This window comes from Lagenorhynchus albirostris, chromosome 3 (genome assembly GCF_949774975.1).
Source record: "Lagenorhynchus albirostris chromosome 3, mLagAlb1.1, whole genome shotgun sequence".
Taxonomy (NCBI): Eukaryota; Metazoa; Chordata; class Mammalia; order Artiodactyla; family Delphinidae; genus Lagenorhynchus; species Lagenorhynchus albirostris.
In genome coordinates, this window is record NC_083097.1 from 25,872,193 (window position 1) to 25,893,434 (window position 21,242).

The following is a 21,242-nucleotide window of genomic DNA, read 5'->3' on the forward strand; positions in this document are numbered from 1 at the left end:
GGCTCTGGCATCAGCAGCTGCAGCGGGGTGGGGACAAGGTAAGAGGCAGGTGGGGCACCAAAGGAAAGCCAGGCTGTGAACGGCCCAGAATCTGACAGGCTCAAGGGATGGTTCTGAGGCATGAGGGAGGCAAGGGTCCTGCCCCCAGGAGGGCAAGGGGCACGAGGAGGAGAGCACGAGCATGAGGCTGAACTTCTGAAACTGCTGATATGTAAACGTGGGCAGAAAGCTTACATGCTGAAAAGCTCCCCAGCTGAAATTATAAACCACAGTTTTGTCGCAGCAGCCATTTTTTTTTCTCCCGTATCACTGAGTGGCCCAAACATCAGAGAAGAAAAGGCAAATGGTTGAAATGACATTTCCATGCAAGGTGGTGGTTAGCACAAGGGGCTGAGGTCACTAGAGCTGAGACAGAAGTCAGAGGACAGGACTTAAGAAAGCAAGGAAAGATGGCTGCACACAAGGAGAAAAAAGAAGAGTCAAGCAGAAGCAAAGGGAATAAGGGAACGAGAGGGTGGAAGTATAGATGGATATCACCAGAAAGTGAGACACGGGAATGAGATTCCAGGGATGAATTCATTTAGGATGGTGAAGACTTTACAAACAAAAAGGCGTCCAAACATTTCATTAAAAACCCAACCATTTTAAAAAACACTAAATACAATGCCATAGCTCACAGCTAGCCTCTTGACAAAAGTTTTAAAATAGTTAAAATATTGCTTTAAAAACATAAAAGTCATATATTTACTTATATATTTTTAATTTCATGAGACAATAAATTATTTTTTTACTGTAAAATGAATAAAAGTATATGTCAAAAAAGAGAAAAAAAAACCTATAATATTAATCTTACTACAACTATTACTGCAGTAATTTTTAGCATAATTATAATCATATTGCTTATAAAATTTTATAATTGTTTTCTAATTAACGATATGCATTTTTTAAGCCACATGCATTTTTCCATATTAATTTTAATACTTGCATGATATTTTATCAAGTAGACTCTCAAAATTTATAAATCAATTTTCTCATTGCTCATCTAACTTGGGGCTACCGTAAATTATGCAGGGGTACAAATCAACATGTATAATTTTACATTTTCATGCCTGACCTGAGAAGTAGATATTAAGTGTCTGAGGTGGGAAAGTTGTCCCTGAAGACTGAAAGGAGAATGGCAGGCTTATTTTCAGATGCACTATCTCACCAGGTCACTGACAAGTCAAAAGATTTACCTGGAAGAAATCTTACAAAACGTGGCATGAAATGAAATCTTGGGCAGCAGGGAGGACTGTCTTCAAACAAAGGACCTAAAGCAAACAAGTGAAAAGGAAAGAAAAAATAAAACCACCTTAGGAAACAAACATTGCAACTTAACTCCTGAGATTTATGATAAATACAAAAAAATACCACCAGAAGTAGGGATATAAGAAAACCGCCCCTTTCTCCTCAATAGCTAAATCAATCATGTGGTAACTGCCACAAACATTCCATGAAGACTGTAGGGAAGAGACCACTCAAAAAGGAGAATGAATGCCCCAAGGTTATATACGGTATATGGTATATATGGTAAAACTAGTTTTAGAAATTCAAAGATACAAAGATTTTTGTTATAAATGAACGATTGGATGATATAATATGCTTGTGTCTTCATTCCGTTCCATTTTAACCAATACAACTGGGGAAAAAAAAGAGAGAAATACTATTAAAAACTTGGTTTGAAGAGCCATTCATCAATATACTATTTTAAAAATAAATAAATGTCTGCTGGAATAGAGGCACTTCCAAAAGAGGGAACTATTATCCAAGAACCAAGTATCAAGTTTTGAACTGCTGTAGCTCACAGTGTATGTGTGTGTTTCGAAGGTTAACTAAAGTTCTGTTTTAATAAACTGTCATCTTGGAAGAAGTTTATTACAGTAAAGTTCAATAGATTTAAAATATTAACTAATGAGATTTCCCCAATGCAGATAAACCAAGGTAGTCACTCAACATAACTGATACCATCTTCTGAGGTACCAGTTAGGTAACAATTAATGGTAATCTTCCGTAATGGACACTGTCCAGCTGTATTAAAATGAGACCATAACAACTTATTCATGTCAAATGATAACACGCACTTCTATGAATAATAAACTTTTCCCTGGGTATTTCAAAAGTACGAGGAATTTCAACTATGTCTCCCCACTTTTATAAGAGTTTTCACACATACCACAACGTTCTTCGACAAGCACTGCACTTTTCTTTAAATCCTATTATTTACCTTTAAGATTCCAGTCATACAATTCCAAAATATCTCTGAATAGGAATAATGAAAAGAGTTCAAGTCCTTTCACACAAAAATTCTGAAAAATAAACCAAAATCAAATCACTGTAGTACTGCAAACATGTATTAACAAGGTTCAGCTTGTTCTAGTCAAGTGTTTTCAAAAGTGTCTATTGCAACTGTACTAAAACAAGGTGATTTCCTAGTTTGGTCACCGTCCTATAATAGCTCATTGGCTTGAAACATTAATGAAGTAGGCAATAGTGTCATTAGGATTCCTAAGAAAATGTGAACTTGGCCCTTCTCAATGTACAAATAAAATGATGTGCAATTTAAAAATCAGAGTCTCCTTTACGTCATATTTTTCTAACCCAATTATAAAATATATCAGAATCTCCTAGGGACTTTTCTGTTAATTCAAATCACACACTGGGCAGCCAGGTCTGATAGGTTTGTCCCCAGCACCTCCCCCGCTCCACCCCTGCTCACCTCCACCCCTCAAATACACCCACAATCACTATTATTACAAAGTTACCATAAACAAAGATCTCTGTGCCAAAAAAGTTCCAATTCTTAATGAAGGCAAATACAGGACTAAGACAAACTACAGAACCTTGTACCAAAATTTCTGCTGTAAACAAGCTTAACAGATGATATATTTGCAAGTGAGACTTGTCTCATAATTCTTCCTCCTACTTGTTTTGCTCGGGGTTCATAAATCACCCTGCGTGAGATCATGCCAGAAGTCATAAACTTTTACAATAGCAAATGAAGGCTTATGACCTTAAAAATCAAAAGGAAGCAAAAAAGCCCTTCCAAGCTGAAGAATGAAGGGGCGGCCCTTTCTCTTCAATTCTCTTTGAAAGACAGGTGGAATTAACAGGACTTGCCCAGAATGAAATAGGTGCAAACTAAGCATGCGTGTCATGCTCATCAATCCCCCTGGGTGCTCCGCTGCCCTCGACAGAGCTGCACCGTTAAACGAGGTTTGCAAGAGGAGCCAGGGGCTCAGGAAATCGACCCCGACTCCAACACAATGTTAAGTGCACAAGCTTGTTTGCTGTCTAGTTGTTATTTCTTAGTGTGATTTGTTGACAGCACTAAATTCAAGATCAGGCAATGAATCATTCTGAGATTCACATTTATCTTGCTTTGGAATTTTAAACCTCTTGCATATATTTAGATAAATCTGCTGCTGAGCATACGTAGTGAAAAATATGTAAATATATGGCAAGAAAAATGTGTAAATATATGAGAAGGAAAATGAACCAAGCATTGATCTTGTCACTGGAGGTAATGAATAAGATTATTCCAACAGCTATCAGATTCAGTTTCACTTTTCTAATTTCCTCTCTGATAATGACCAGTAACCAAAAGCTGTCCCCTGTCCAAAACAAACTAGAAACAGATGTAAAGTTACTATCAGTAGCTGCAACAGGAGGAGAAATGGGTTCAAAAATAGGTCAATAAGTTGGAAAACGACCTGAATTTTAACCTCATTCCTAAAGCTACATCTGACTACATCTGACTGGTCCTTTCAACAGTGAACACAATACTTTAAGGGTATACTTATGGCAAAAAGCCAGACCTGGCCAAGTTCAATGCTTTAAAGACATGTGTGGAATAAACAAAAGAGCAAGCTGCATCAAGCTGTTAAATAATCTTTTCCCTTACCTCAGGCATCATCTCCTCAATGAAATGAATCGTGTAGTCTATGTTGAATCTAATTACTTTACACAGTGGAATCTGCAATAATAAGGAGGAAAAGTTCAGTTTCAAAATACCTTCCTGCGCTCACCCTGTACATGTGTTTGCTACCTAACCCAGAAGGCCATGAACCAAATGAGAAAGCTTCGCCTTAATCTAAGCTGCTAACAATACTGCACATGAAACTTGACCACAACTGCTGAATTTTAATAACAAGAACCCAGCTGGCCCAGTCTCTACAGGAAACCTGCATAATGTTGGTGCTCAATTAACTGTATTAGCACCAGCAACACAAACATGACAAGAACTCATTAAAACCAAATATATTGCCTCTAAAGAATTAATAAAACCACAATTAAATACTTCTTTTTCTCAGGTTTTAAAAATCTTTCAGGCTCTTCAGGCAGAGCAGGGATAGCAGGCTGACAATTCATCAGCTATAGATTCATAAGTCATCGTAGTAGAGACAACTCATGCTGCCTCTCAGGCTCTGGAGCAAAAGCAATCATGGTAATAAAAATAATAATAGCTACCACTTATTCAGCTAGGCACTGTTCTACTGCTTCACATACTGTCACTCATGTAACCAGCCCTGTGAGACAGGTACAACTACTCTTCCCAGGGTACAGTGGAGGAAACGAAGGCAGAGTCGTCAGATATTTTGCCGAAGGAAGCAGGTAGCTGGTGACTTAGAAATTCTTGCTCTAGACCCCAGCTCTAAGCCACTTGGGTATCCACCTCTCATTTCCTGTTCTAATACTCAGGGTATGTGTGAAAATGAAGGAAAGCTCAGATGAAATAAATCCACATCTGTCTTGCTTTACCAATGTATCATGAGACACTAGCCTAGTGCCTAGATTTAATAGGTTTTCTTTAAGTATATTTTTGAATGAATGAAGGACTGAGAAAGGAAGGGTGTGAGGTTAATGCAGTGGCTTGGCTGACTAGCCGGAGAAAATAATAGACTCAGAAGCCCTAGAGATGTGTTAAGTGGGCTTTTCTGGCCCCTTGATCTGTCCATAAGACGAATTTATATAAAGGTAATCGTTTTTACAAACCACAGCAATCAGAAAGAAACAAATTTTAATTCCACCAGCAAAAGGAATGGTAAGAAAAGCAAATAGTCCTATAATGCCATCTACTGGAAATCTTTTTCTCAGAAATGAAGTTTAGCTCTTAGGTGCTTTCTTTTTTTTCTTTAGGATGGTGGCTAATTTGAGTGAAATTCATAATTAACGTTAATAAGAGATCCATTTTCAGCCTTCTCATGGTAATGAGTTCTAAACCAGATGAAGTGACATGCTAAAGCCACTATCATTTTTAAGTTCTTCTTTCTTCCTACAATCATTTAAAAATATTTGAGAGCTACAAATTTGTGCAATTATTCATATTTTTAAAATACTTTGCTAACAACTGTTAGATTCACAGTTACTCTAAAATATGTCACAGCCCTTACCTTTTAAAAAGGCAGGGATCTCGAATAGCCAAAGCAATCTTGAGAAAGAAAAACAGAGCTGGAGAAACCAGGCTCCCTGACTTCAGACTATACTAAAAAGCTACAATAATCAAGACAGTATGGTACTGGACAAAAACAGAAATATAGATCAACAGAACAGAACAGAAAGCCCAGAGATAAACCCACGCACATATAGTCAACTTATCTTTGACAAAGGAGGCAAGAATATACAATGGAGAGGGCTTCCCTGGTGGCGCAGTGGTTAAGAATCCGCCTGCCAATGCAGGGGACATGGGTTCGAGCCCTGGTTTGGGAAGATCCCACATGCTGTGGAGCAACAAAGCCCTGTGCCACAACTACTGAGCCTGCACTTTAGAGCCCTTGAGCCACAACTACTGAGTCCGTGTGCCATAACTACTGAAGCGCATATGCCCTAGAGCCCATGCTCCGCAACAAGAGGAGCCACCGCGATGAGAAGCCTGCATGCCACGATGAAGAGTGGTCCCCGCTCGCCGCATTTGCTGCAACTAGAGAAAGCCTGTGCACAGCAAAGAAGACCCAACGCAGCCAAAAATAAATAAATAAAATTTTAAAAATAAATAAATAAATCAATAAAAAATTTTAAAAACTTAAAAAATGGTACTGGTGAACCTAGTGGCAGGGCAGGAATACAGACACAGACGTAGAGAATGGACTTGAGGACACAGGGAGGGGGAGGGGAATATACAATGGAGAAAAGACAGCCTCTTCAATAAGTGGTGCTGGGAAGACTGGACAGCTTCATGTAAAAGAATGAAATTAGAACACTCCCTAACACCATATACAAAAATAAACTCAAAATGGATTAAAGACCTAAATGTAAGGCCAGACACTATCAAAGTCTTAGAGGAAAACATAGGCAGAACTCCTACGACATAAATCACAGCAAGCTCCTTTTTGACCCACCTCCTAGAGTAATGGAAATAAAAACAAAAATAAACAAATGGGACCTAATGAAACTTCAAAGCTTTTGCACAGCAAAGGAAACCATAAACAAGACCAAAAGACAACCCTCAGAATGGGATAAAATATTTGCAAACGGAGCAACTGACAAAGGATTAATCTCCAAAATATACAAGCAGCTCATGCAGCTCAATATCAGAAAAACAAATAACCCAATCCAAAAAGAGGCAGAAGACCTAAATAGACATTTCTCCAAAGAAGATATACAGATGGCCAACAAACACATGAAAAGATGCTCAACATCACTAATCATTAGAGAAATGCAAATCAAAACTACAATGAGGTATCGCCTCACACTAGTCAGAATGGCCATCTTCAAAAAATCTACAAATAAATGCTGGAGAGAGTGTGGAGAAAAGGAAACCCTCTTGCACTGTTGGTGAGAATATAAATTGATACAGCCACTATGGAGAACAGTATGGAGGTTCCTTAAAAAACTAAAAATAGAACTACCATATGACCCAGCAATCCCACTACTAGGAATATACCCTGAGAAAACTATAAATCAAAAAGAGTTATGCGGGCTTCCCTGGTGGCGCAGTGGTTGAGAGTCCGTCTGCCGATGCAGGGGACACGGGTTCATGCCCCAGTCTGGGAAGATCCCACGTGCTGCGGAGCAGCTGGGCCCGTGAGCCATGACCACTGAGCCTGCACGTCCGGAGCCTGTGCTCCGCAACGGGAGAGGCGACAGCAGTGAGAGGCCCGCGTACCGCAAAAAAAAAAAAAAAAAAAAGAGTCATGTACCACAATGTTCACTGCAGCACTATTTACAATAGCCAGGACATGGAAGCAACCTAAGTGTCCATTGACAGATGAATGGTTAAAGAAGATGTGGCACATATATACAATGGAATATTACTCAGCCATAAAAAGGAACAAAATTGAGTTATTTATAGTGAGGTGGATGGACCTAGACTCTGTCATACAGAGTGAAGTAAGTCAGAAAGAGAAAAAGAAACACCATATGCTAATGCATATATATGGAATCTAACAGAATGGTACTGGGCTTCCCTGGTGGCACAGTGGTTAAGAATCTGCCTGCCAATGCAGGGTACACGGGTTCAAGCCCTGGTCCGGGAAGATCGCACATGCCACAGAGCAACTAAGCCCGTGCGCCACAACTACTGAGCCTGTGCTCTAGAGCCCATGAGCTACAACTACTGAGCCCACGTGCCACAACTACTGAAGCCCACGTGCCTAGAGCCTGTGCTCCACAACGAGAAGCCACCGCAATGAGAAGCCTGCGCACAGCAAGGAAGAGTAGCCCCCACTCACAGCAACTAGAGAACGCCCGCGTGCAGCAACAAAGACGCAACTCAGCCAAAAATAAATAAATAAAATTTTAAAAATAAATTAAAAATTTAAAATAAAAAAAAATTTTTAAATGGTACTGGTGAACCTAGTGGCAGGGCAGGAATAAAGACACAGATGTAGAGAATGGACTTGAGGACACAGGGAGGGGGAGGGGTAAGCTGGGACAAAGTGGGAGAGTGGCATGGACATATATACACTACCAAATGTAAAATAGATAGCTAGTGGGAAGCAGCCGCATAGCACAGGGAGATCAGCTCGGTGCTTTGTGACCACCTAGAGGGGTGGGATAGGGAGGGTGGGAGGGAGGCTCAAGAGGGAAGAGATATGGCGATATATGTATGCATATAGCTGATTCACTTTGTTGTACAGTGGAAACTAACACAACATTGTAAAGCAATTATACTCCAATAAAGGTGTAAAAAATAAAAAGGTAGGGATCTAGAAGAGAAAAAAAGGCATGTAAACAAGCATAAACAGAATATGATACAGTGTAACTTGTAAGTGCATTTAAAAAACAAATAAGCAAACAAAATAGTATAAAGTACAAAAGAACCAAAGAGGAGGTAACATTTGAGTTGAGTCTTCAAAGATGGGAAGGGATTTTCCAGGTCATCCCGAAAATCAACTGGGGAAGAACAGGTGTTTAGTTTCTAGCAAGACAGAGAAAAGGGAGCTGGGAGAAGGACAGGTCATTTAGCTCTTCAGAAGTGAAATGCATGGAGACAGAGATGTAAGAAAATTCTAGAAAGGAAAGTATGAACTATATTATGCAGATCTTAAAAACCATGTTAAGGATTCAGAGCTATCCTTATGGCAACAAGAAGTCATTCAAGTACTTTAAGTGAGAGACTATCACAGTTTACATGGATGGGATGCTATGTAAACAGGGTGGGAATGGCTTGTAGAGGAACAAGGCAAGAGACCAGAAGACCAGAATGGAGTCTAACAAACAGTTCAGAAGCCAAATGAACAAAAGATCAAAAAGGAGGGAGAAGAATTTAAACACAGGCGATGTGACTGAAATATACAGTGACTGTTCTGATGTGGAAGTGAAAGAGGAGAAAGAATAGAGGATAATTTCTAGGTTTCTGGCCTAAGGGACCAGATAGCTCACGATGGCATTAATACAAAGAATTTCATAGGATGTCCCCTGAGTTCCTCAAACTCAGTACGCAGAGAAGATGATGAGTTCAGTTTCGCATAGGTTAAGGGTGAGGTACCTGAGGGAACATCAAGGTAGGTATGTCCAACAGGCAATCTGAAATGTGAGTGTGGAGCACAGAGCCATACGTCACAGCTATAAATATCAATGTCAGAACATGCATGGGAGGAAAAACTGCGTGACATTGCATTACTAGGGGAGTGTATCCAGGAGAGAAAAGGACCAGAGCCCTTGGGAATAGTCCAGAGGCAAGAAAAAGAGCAAAAGTATAAACCTTACTCCTTTTACCATGTGCAACAGCAACTCTGCTGGATGATTTATGCAAATTCAGTCCTTTCCCCACATTATTTCAACTAAAATCACTTTTGGGGGATTCCTTCTTTGACCTCTTTTCTTATACACACTGTATTTTCTTTGGGGCTCTTACCTGTACCACTAGAGCCCTTCTCAGACACACAAATTTGGAAAGGCAGAATCTCCTTTTCTATGCGAACTTTCATCTCTCTCTAAGACTCAAAGAGACTTGTCATTTTCCTACATACTGGGAACTCAGTGGATTGAGAACTCAGTTGGCCAATCAAATAATATAAATGCCCACTACCATTTCTTAAAACACGTTTGAATGCTGATTTGACACTAACTCTTATCTCATCCTCCCAGAAACCAATGAAAAAACCCTCCCTAAACTTCTACATTCTAACTCTACTACTTCCAGGAACTGAAAGACTAAATCCAGGGCAGCGAGTCCACTGGAAATGGAAAGCAGCAGGGAAATGATCATGGTGCTGCCTTGTGCTTTTGAGGACGGGATAAAATATTATGCATGTAATACATATATCTAGGTAATTTTAGTTATGTTGTCAAAGTCCCTAATAACATCAGGTATTATAAGTAACAGCAAATGTACTACATAAAAGGACAAAATTTTCCCACAATGCTCTATACTTAGCCAACAAGGCTTTCAATCCACTTCAATTCAAGAAGACCTTAAGAGAACTTGTTGGTACTAGACTGGATTGAGATTCTAACATTACCATCATCTGCATGCCCTTCTTGCTGATGAGCTCTCTCTAGCAAAAAAATGAATCAGAACAGTAAAGCGATTTAATAATTCTTTTTCTTGGGAGGCTATTTCAAATTCAAGAGGCCTTTGATGGATGTAATTCCTATGAACTGTACAACACTCAGCTTAAAACTCGATTTATTTTATCAACATCTCTAACATAAATGATGGGGCTTATCTTCTCATTACAGAGTTAAGTTCTCAAGTTTTGAGAACTTGAATATTTATAAAAAATATACTCTGAAGCCAGGAATTTTTCAGTCCTATCTTTTACAACAACAGTAACAACTGCAATTAATTTTGCACTAGCAGCCTCTCAGTGCCAAACCTTGTGCTGAGGAACTTTAATAAAGCTCAAAGAATCACTCTTCCAAAGTCACATAAATATGGAGAATCAGTTAAAAAAAAAAAGAAGAATTAGAAGAAAGACTCAAATCCACATCTGCCTGACATCTTATCCAAAATAATTAGTGCCAATATGTATTGTATATTAAACATCATGATAAACACTTTTCATTTGTCATCTCATTTATTTTTTTACAAAAACCAGTAAGACTGCCACAACTAATAACGTCTGTTTTACAGATGAGAAAATCAGGGTTTATAAAAATTGAAATGTCAAATCATACAGCTAGTAAGTAGAATTCACTAAGGTTTAAACCCTCTCTGAAGTCACACTTCTTTCCTTCTTTAAGGTGATCCTAAAAGTTAAAATGAGATCTGTATTACTTGTAGGGAATTAATAGATAAGACAGATAATTTTTAAATATTTTCATGGTAACTAATTATTTGTATTTGCAAGCCTGCTGAGGAAAAAAAAAGAGAAACGTATTATGTAGGGGGGAGTTGGACTAGATGACTTCTGAAGGCCTTTTCAACTCTAAGACTATGAGATTTGGTGTAACAAAGGGTTTGAGTGCCTAATTGAGACATTTTAAAAAATAATAAAATAAGAAACCTTCAGAATTCAAAAACTTCCCAGTGTCTCTTCATAAAGATTGTTTAAGAATAGTCCAAACAACCTAAACGTCCATTGACAGATGAATGGATAAAGAAGATATGGTACATATATACAATGTAACGCTACTCAGTCATAAAAAAGAATGAAATAATGCTGTCTGCAGCAACACAGATGCAACTAGAGATTATCATACTAAGTGAAGTAAGTCAGAAAGAGAAAGACAAATACCATATATCACTTATATGTGGAATCTAAAATGTGGCATAAATGAACCTATCTACAATATAGAAACAGATTCACAGACATGGAGAGCAGACTTGTGGTTGACAAGGGGGAGGGGGGAGGGAGAGGGATGGACTGGGAGTTTGGGGTTAGTAGATGCAAACTATTACATATAGAATGGATAAACAACAAGGTCCTACTGTATAGCACAGGGAACTATATCTAATCTTCTGGGATAAACCATAATGGAAAAGAATATAAAAAAAGAATGATTACAGCATATAACTGAGTCACTTTGCTGTACAGCAGAAATTAACACAACACTGCAAATCAACTATACTTCAATTTAAAAAAAAAGAGTAGTCCAATTTAAAACTTTGTAAGTATGTATGATGATGGATGTTAATTAGACTTATCGTGGTGATCATTTCACAATATATACAAATATCAAATTATTATGTTGTACACCTGAAACTAATAACATTATGTGTCAATTATACCTCAACAAAAAAAGAAGTCCTTTTTATATTATGGTCCACTCTAGAGATAGATGTGATGTGTATTATCAAATGATTTTATTTTTACATTTACAGTGTAATCATCTTCTCAAAAAAAAGATTCTCTAGGATAAAATATACTGTAGCATAAAGAAAATCTCATTAAGAAAACAATCTGTTTTAAATTAGTATCACTACTATAGAATCATGTCTGCTAATAAAAAATAATAATCGAAAGGAGCAAGATTAGGCAAAGATTTTTTCTTTACTCTCCAATGGAACAGAATTTCACAGTTTAAGTAAACAGTACTAAAATAACTTCTCAAACTGCAGATGTAATTTCTTTTAACCAAACCAGAAAGGATTAAAGAACATTCTACTTTGATGTACATACACCATAGCTGTAATTCAGTAAGTTCTATAGCAGCATCTAGACTGGCTCAAGTATACGTCTACACTCCCTTCCTGAGCCGCCAGTGAATTCCACTCTACGTCCAACTGGAACACAGAATAAGTAAGACAATTCCCATGACTGCCAGCTTTGAGACAGAAAGATTTTGACTTACAAATACAGGACTTCCATTTGAACCGATTACCAACAAATCGATTACCAATACCTATATAATATCATGGATCTGTATGTCAGAGTGTCTTAAAGAAGACATATTTCTGGGATTCAAAAGCACAAAAATGTATGAAGTTAATTCAGGCTCCAGATGTCCTGAACAAGCTCTATTTCTTTACCTATTGCTCAGAGACTAAATAATAGCTTCTCCTTAAAACTTTCCAACTTTCTTTTGAAGGACACCAAACCCAAAATAGCTTTGACACATTACTCCACAGTTTATCCTTCTTTTTCAATCTTTCACACTCTCAAAATGTTACTCTGACACATGTTTACTTACACCATTTAATGTGGACCAAACCTGTGACTCATTAGCACAGATGTCACATTGCCACCTGACACACACTGCCGCTGACTTCCTGCAGCTCAGGTAGAGGGGTGCAAAGTAATTGTTACTTAGAAGTCAGATTAAAAGAAATTTCCTTTGACTTTTAGAAAGAAAGAGTGAAGGGAAGGAAGGGGGCTCAGGGAAGGAGAAAGCCAGCTGATCAGCATATACTTACATTGGTCAGGGGGGCGTGTGCAAACATAGAAAATCCTTCAAAAATATACTCATGATCATCATATTCGATAACAGTTGGCCTGTCAGTCTGAAAGCAAACAGAAACACAAAGTATGAAAAAATGACATGATTTGCATGTGCAGAAACCCATCTGGACACACAAAGCAACCAATAGGTGAAATGTATGGACTTCTGTTAACGTTTTCCCAAACACCAGGGAGAAACTTTACACAGAGGATTAATTTTAGCTAGAATTCTCCTGCTTGGTAGAACTCTCTAGCTTCAGTAATATTTATATACTAGACAATCAAGAATGTTTATTATGGGTGCCATAAAGAAAAAAAAGGCTAGCTACATGGCTTCATTTTCTAGGAACTTGTTTTATTTAATCCCACAATACTACCAGTCCTGTTCTTACTAAGCTATATTTCTGAACTAACAGAAGCTCTAACAAGAACAACATAATGGCACAGTTGAATCAAAGCAAGTGGAGAAGACTCAGCATCACAACAGTCAAAACTAGCAACAGCCTGGAAGGCTCTGAAAAGACTCAAGGTGCCGGAGGCTCATCCCCTCACAGCTCCATTCCCAGGCCCTCCAAGGAGAAGCCAACCCAATAAACACTGTAACAAATCAATTCCTGCATAATGTCAAAGATCTTAATTACCTGCAAATTGAATCTAATTAAAATATACAAATGTTGACCTAAGCATAAGAGATTCTCTTCTTTATGCCATTCTTATAGCCCACCATTTTTAATCCTAAATGCTAAACATGGAACAAATTATCAAGATTGGAAACCTAAAAGACATGTTTTTTTACATAGGTATTGAACATTATTCTTCTAAACATTTACACACACACACACACACACACACACACACACACACACGAAGAACTTGGGTGGGGGGGGGAATAAAGAATATCCAAATGCATATTATTTGTTTTTCCAATATTACTGTTACTTCCCATTTGAATAACTCAACAAAGCTGGTCTAAATTAAATATTATGAAAGAACTTCTAGTGAAATGATAATGGTACAGCCACTTGGGAAAACAGTTTGTTAGTTCCTCCAAATAGTAAACATATAGTTACCATACAACCCAGCAACTCTAGTCCTACATTTATACTCAAGGGAAAGGAAAACATACATCCACACAAAAACTTGTACACAAACATTCACAGCAGCATTATTATAATAGCCCCAAAGTGGATACCACACAAATGTTCATCAACTGATGAATGGATAAATAAAATACAGTATGTCCATACAGTGGAATATTACTTGGCCGTAAAAAGGGATGAAGTTACATACTACAACATGGATTAATCTTGAAAACATTATGGTAAGTGGAAGAAGCCAAAAGATTACATATTCTATGATTCCATTCATATGAAATATCTAGAATAGGCAAATGATAAAGACAGAGAGTACCTTAGTAGTTTCTGAAGGCTGTGGGGTGGGAAAGAATTTACTGCTAATAAGTACAGGGTTTCTTTGGGAGATGATGAAAATGTTCTAAAATTAGATTGAGGTGATGGTTTCACAATTCTGTGAAAAGACTAAATATCATGAAATATATACTTTAAATGGGTGAGTTTTATGGTATATTAATTATATGTCAATAAAGTTGTTAAAATATTAATAATCTAATTTTGAAACTGAAATCTCTTAATTAAAAAAGTAACCAGAATTAATTAATTTTGTACTGTGAAAAGGCAGTATGGCACAGTGGAATGGCATACAGCCATGCACCGTGAAGTCAGTCTGCCCAGGCTCAAGTCCTCACTGTGCCACTTATTGCCTGAATAATCTAGAGCAAGCGGCTTAACCTTATCTGTAAAACATGGACGACTGCGCCACCTGCATAGTGGGGATAATAATACCTACTTCATCGATTTTTTTGTGTGAAATAACTTAATACATGTCAAATACTTAGAATGGTGCCTAGTACCATAGTCAACAAACATTAGGTATTATTATCACTGTCATATATGCAATACTTATGGTCATAATATATAGATAATACACAAGCTATTAGCTGATTTTTAAGAGATGCACAAGCGTTCCCTGCATTCTTCCAACTCCATAGCTCCAACGAACAAGCTCTCCATAATTCACTGGCTATTATGTGGTACCAACAATATAAATGAAAAAAGATACAGAAAGTAGTATAATGAGAGGAAGCCAAAAATAAAAGTCATTATGATAAAGGTCAATTTTATTGGCATAAAAATAAAATGTTTTTAAAAGAAAGAACATTTAAGAACTGAATCCATATTTAACCAATTCACATTTTAACCTATGTACATAGAACCTATTTACTACATTTTTAAACAAATGAAACCTGATTTTGTTAGGAACTCACTAAAAAGTTTGTAGGAGGTGAGACTGTAATTCGATAGTGGAAAAGTCTGCCAGCATTGTTGGTCATAGGACGACAGGGCTTGATGGCCTGAGGGGAAAAATAAAAATGAGTTTAAGAGTAAAGCAGCAAAATACTGTTATTTAAAAATAGACTGTATTTTCTAGATTCGCATCTGACAAAAGAGGTTGTATGTGTGTTCCTTCACAAACTGGAAGGGAAGGACAGTATTCACTTTACCATTACTAGATAGATAAAAATGGGCTGCTGGTCACTGGCATTCAACCCACCAACTCATATACAATACAACATATAGATCTCTCTAGATCTGAATGTACAATACAACATGTACAATACAACATATAGATCTCTCTAGATCTGAATTTCCATGACTGTCTTCCTTTCATTTAAAATAACATAATAATTGACTTTTGGCTAACCTCTCAATAAACTAAAAAAACAAAAAAAAAAAAACCCAGAAAGCAAGAAAAATAATCTCAGAAGTAACAGCAGTAGGTTATAATAGGAAGGGGAAAAAAGTGAAAGGGTTAAATATGCTGAATAAAAATAGAGGGAACCAGAAATGCAGGAAGCACAAGAGGTGGTGGACAGAATATGCAGAGAGCTTAAGACGGGAAAAGGAAAACAGCAACAGAAGCATCAGTGGAATCACTGGGTACGCTGTGACAGACACAACGATGGGTGACCCAGACCATCTTTCAAGGAAGGACTTGCTGCCTACTGTGAAGAGCATGGACAGCAGTCTCCAGCTGTCGGCTCCTTCAGGATCTGTGTCAACTGCAGAGGTCCCTCACCTGACGTCAGGCGTGTACTGAGCGAGGCAGAGTTACAAAGGCCCAGCCCCCCAGCCCGACTTGAATGGGCAATACTCATTCCTTGGGTCAGCACCAGGTTGACAGGGGCTTTGCTGGAGCTGACTCATAGTTAGACTAATCCGTCTATCCGATGCTGCTAATATCCTCTTCCTCTCACAGGTGAAGATCCCTAAGAAACATGCACCCCAAACTTCATCTTAGCATCTGCTTTGGGAGAATCCAATGTGTGACAGTTGGCACCAGAAGTGATCCAAGAAAGCAGGAGATGAGATAGGGTTTTGGAGCTGAATCACTTACCATCCAACTGGCAGAAAGGAACCCATCATGGTGGCTGGTGGAGCACACAGCCCCTGGCACCAGATAACACGCCAATTGAAACTTTCAAAGATGCTGAATTGGGAGACTGTACCAGTGGAAGCAGGTGCAATGCACCAGGTGTTTAAAACTATGAGAGACGGGTAGCTGTAGGGATAATGGGATGGGCGGCTACTGCCGAGCACCACTGATGCCTTACCATGCTCTTCAAACTTTAGTGTGATCTCAGATTGCTTGCTCCCCACGCCCAGAAGTTTCTAAGTCAGCAGCTGAGGCAGGCTGAGAATCTGCGTTTCTAACAAGGCCCCAGGTGATGCTGATACTAGTTGGAGAGCTGCACTTAAGAGAACCACTGCTCTACAGAAATGCAGCAGCAGAGGAGAAGGAAAGGCAGCTAGAAGCCAGATGTGAAAGCCTGCTATTGCACACAAAGAGGCTCTTACCACCTGCAGTGAGAGGTCAGAGAGCGCCAGGACCAAGCCCAGGGCTTTCCTGTCCGAGTGGGTGGACCTTAAAGGCTAATTAACAGTCAACCAAGGCAGGTCTGTTATGCCAAGGTCAGGGATATGAAAACCCGGGATGAGACATACAGGTTCTGACTCCTCAGATGCCTCTAACCCTTCTGCCTCTTCAGAGGTGGCCCATCCTTATCTACTAAGAGCAAGCACTCACCCGTCTGAAGACAACGAAAGCCCCTGAAGGCAACATTGTCCTCACTCTCCCGGCACCCGACCTCACAACAGACCTGTAATTAGGGTCATTTCACAGCATAACTGGTTTCACATTTTACAGCTGGGAAGGTGCTGAGAGGAGACATAACATCCCAAAGGAACTGTAAGAACCAGCTGGCACCAGCACGTGCCGGCAGCAGGAGTCCACACACGACCAGATGCTGGGAGTGCTCGATCAAAAGGAACAGAACATACAGCTAATTAGAGAAGAGTTTACTGACTTGGGAGCATTCAGGATTCAAGGATGTCAGGAGATGCTGAGAACTCCCTACTAAGACATCTCCTAAAAGCATGAAAAAGCGATGGCCCGTGCTGAGTAAAGTGAAAATACCAAAACTGCAGTGACCGACAGAGGAGGAAGGAATTCAGAGATTCAAGGAAATGGGTACGTTGGGATGGATATAGTATCTATGACTGAAAAATATTATCAGATAATCATATTCCATGGGAAGGCCCAGAGGACACGCCATTGACCAAGGCCAAAAGGAATGTGCTCATGAAGGGGCACCAGCATCACTAGGACGATCGGTGGTGGCCTCCTCTGCAGGCCAGGGCTGATTGTAAGAGAGGCGGTTACAGCAGCAGGGATGACAGGACTCTGAAACAAGAGAGGCCAGATGATGGGGCTCATTATAAGAAGCCAGGTCACACAATTATCATTATTGCAAGACGGAAGTGGCAGCCAAGGGGATATAACCCACAAAGAGTCATGGAAGTGGTTTTCACAACACAGTGTCCTTAGGTACAAAAAAAATGGGTAGCTGATAAGAGTACTACCTTAGTTTGTACCAACGGAAGTGATCAAGACTGGATAACCAAGAGGCTGAAGGTAGGCCGCTCCAGCAAACACTCATGATCCCTTGCCCGGCTCCAGGCCTGACAAGTTACTGGACTGAAATCCACTGCCTGAAGAGGTGGCCAGAAGGCAGGAGGATGGGCCCTGCAACATTATCACCAGCAAAAAGGGTCATGATGGCCCTGTCCTTCCCCCAAGGGGCCTACGGCCATTTTGCTCAGATAACTGTACACCGGGGAAGGAAGAAGCCAGACAGTTCAAGGAGTGTTAGACCCAGCATCAGAATCAATTGATATTCAGAGACTGGACGTATCATCCTGGTATCCCTGTCAGAGTGGGGGAGATGAGGCCAAGGTAGTAAACAAAATCTTGGTCAAGGTCTGGCTTACAGTAGGTCCACTGAGTCCACAGATCCACCCAGTGGTCATTTCCCTGGTTCCCAAGTGTACCACTGGAATTGACAAAACTGGCAGACAGCGCCACCTCACACTGGGTCCTTGATCTGTGGAGTAAGAGCCATCGTGATGGGAAAGGTCAAGCAGAAGCCACCCAACCCGGACCTCAAAACAGTATGACTCTGGGGGAATGGTGGAGATTAGTGCCACCCTTAAGGATCCAAATGACACAGGGATGACTGCCCCTATCACATCTCTGTTTAATTCACCAGTCTGGGCCCTAAAGAAACCAAATGGATCCTGGCAGATGACTATATACCACCACAAGCTCAATCAAGTAATTGCACCTGCTGTGCCAGGTGTTGTAGTGTAGTTACAGCAGATTAATCTGACCTCAGGTACAAAGTATGTGGCAACTGATCTGCTGAAAGTATCCTTTTCTATCCCAATCAGGATGAAGACCAGTTCCGATCAGAACCGGTTCACATTTACGTGGAACAGACAACATTTTTGGGTTTGCCACCGGGTTAACTCTCCCACTCACTGTCATAATACAGTCCAAGGTGCCCCTGACCTTCTGGAATACTGCAGAATGTTATATTGCTCCACCGCATCTGTGACATTATTACGTTGAGGAAACTAAGAGCCCTAGTAAAATGGATATGCTCCAAAGAGTGAGAGAGAAACCCTGCAAAGATTCAGGGTCTACACCAGCCGCACCATTTTAGGGGAGCATTCTGGGGAGTTCCAAGACATCCATCCAAAGTAAAAGACAAAATGATTGCCTCGTCCACCTCCTACAATGAAGAAGGAAGCAGCACACTAGGTGGGCCTCCCTGGGCTCAGGAGGCAGTGCAGTCCTTAGCTAGGAATATTACTGCAGCCCATTTATAAAGTGGCACAAAAGGCTGCCAGCTGTAAGCGTGACTCAAGTGAGAAAGGCCTCAGCAGTTCCAAACCGCAGTGCAAGCAGCCATGCTGCAGGGGCCATACAATTCGGCAAATCCCACACTGTTGGTGGGAAAAGATGCCAAGAAGAGTTTGTGGCCACACTGGGAGAATCACAATGCTGGTCTCTGGGGTTCTGGAGCCAAGCCATGCCATCTGTAGTGAAGAATTATATGCCTTTGAAAAGCAAACTGCTGGGCCCTGGTAGAACTGGAAGGCATGGCCAAGGGACAGCAAACAGACATGTGGCTGGAACTGCCCATCGTAAGCTGGGTTCTGCCAGTCCCACCCTGGCATAACTTTGGGTGGGACCAGCAACAACCCATGGTAAGGTGGAGGGGGCGTACATCCAGAACCAAGCACACGCAGGAGCAGAGGGCACGAACAAGCCCACCACCGTTGCATCAGCTCCCCTCCCTCAGCTGATGACTAAGGACGGAAGGATGAAAGCATAAGGAAAAGCCCAAGCTTGGTTTGCAAACAGGTCAGTCAGAAAGGGGATGCAAGCCGAAAACGGACCATGCTGCAGCCTCATTCAGGGATGGCTCTGAGAGACAGCGATGAGGGAGAATCTTCCCAGTGGGCGGAGTTTCAGGTGGTGTACCTGGTCATCCACTCTGTGTGGAAAGAGAAGTAGCCTGAGGCTAGAATATAGATGGACTCATGGCAGAAGCAAGTGGCCATGCCAGCTGTCAGAGGCCTAGAAGGAAAAAGATGGGAAGATCAGGGATAAGAAGGTCTTGGGGGAGAGACTTGTAGGTAGACAAACAGGAGAGAACGATGATCTCTCCATCACATGTGGATGTTCACGGGAGAGCACCCACTGTGGAAGAGGTTCTAAACCATCTAGCTGACAAAATGGCATGGCCAGATGATGCCGGCCAGCCTCGGTCATTAGCCACCTAGGGTAGACAGGGTGGGCACACGAACGAAGTGGCCACAGTAGCAGAGACGGAGGCTTCACACGAGCCCCACAGCATGGACCTCACTTCCCCAGGCTAAGCTGGCTAAGCTGACCGCCACTGCCGAACGTCCAGCCAGCCACCTCCAATGACCAACGCTGGGCCCCCAATATGGCACCATTCCTAGAGGAGACCAACCTACCACTTGGTGGAATGCTGACTACATAGGTCCCGTCCATTGTGAAAGGGCCACATGTACTCTGAGGATGGGTTTGCCTGCCCAGAAGTCCTCAGCCAGCACCACTGCCCACCTGAATCTCCCTTCACGGAAGGGCCTGCTGCCCAGCTGTGGGAAAAGCAGTCAGCACACAGCCTGCCGCTGTCGGCTCCTTCCAGGTCAGCCTCCACTACAGAGCCCCTCCCTCTGCCAAAGTCGTGCCCTTCCTAGGGCAGCTTGCTCGGGACGAGGGAGATGCAGGTACGACAGCCACTCCAGCCCCATGCAAGATAATTCCGACAAGCCCGGCTTTAAAGGCCCATCACAGGTGGACTTCCGCCTCTGCTCAGTCCCAAGCCCACTCTCTTCTTGCCTGGTCCCTGTGAAATGTCTCCACTGCAGCCCTGCCTGCAGAGACCCCAGCCTGAAGCACATGCATGGACACCCACAGAGAGCACATCTTGTCCCACAGGCCCTCGCTACACTGGCCAACTGCCAGAGACAAACGAGGTCAAAGGGAGGCAAGTGGTTCAAAGTATCCTCCATCGGCTCCTAGCCCTTAGTCTGATTACTGTTATGGCCTCAAACAAGTTTTACATAGAAATGAAGGATTTACATAAACTATGTTTAAACATAATGTGCTGAATCATAAAGTGACAATCCTGGGATTAATGAGAATAGTTTGTAAAGATAAAAGATAATGGGGAAAAGACGAAGGAAAATAACTGAACAGGAGTAGGTATATATAACTCTATGATGTAAAAGTATTCAACTCATCAGGCAGACACATTTGGCGCGCTCCTGACAGCCCAGGGACTGAGGTGTGACACAGGTAAAACAAGTCCGTGTGCCACTCCCAGTTGAGTGGGGACAACAGACAAAGACTAACAAACACAACGGTGTACACTCACGTCCCCAAGGAAAAAGGACATGTGCCTTACAGCACTTCAGTAAGATC

At 40.9% G+C, this 21,242-nt stretch overlaps 1 protein-coding gene across 9 annotated transcripts in view; it reads right to left on the reverse strand.

The window, feature by feature from the left end:
- DROSHA (drosha ribonuclease III) overlaps window positions 1-21,242 on the reverse strand; it is a 127,025-nt gene that overhangs the window by 82,623 nt on the left and 23,160 nt on the right. For all 9 annotated transcript variants that reach the window (XM_060146909.1, XM_060146908.1, XM_060146906.1 and 6 more), the window contains 5 exons: window positions 15,148-15,234; window positions 12,779-12,865; window positions 3,941-4,012; window positions 2,264-2,345; window positions 1,236-1,310 (listed from right to left, as the gene is read on the reverse strand). In XM_060146909.1, the coding sequence (XP_060002892.1) occupies window positions 1,236-1,310; window positions 2,264-2,345; window positions 3,941-4,012; window positions 12,779-12,865; window positions 15,148-15,234 (403 nt within the window). The remainder of the gene's footprint in view (window positions 1-1,235; window positions 1,311-2,263; window positions 2,346-3,940; window positions 4,013-12,778; window positions 12,866-15,147; window positions 15,235-21,242) is intronic.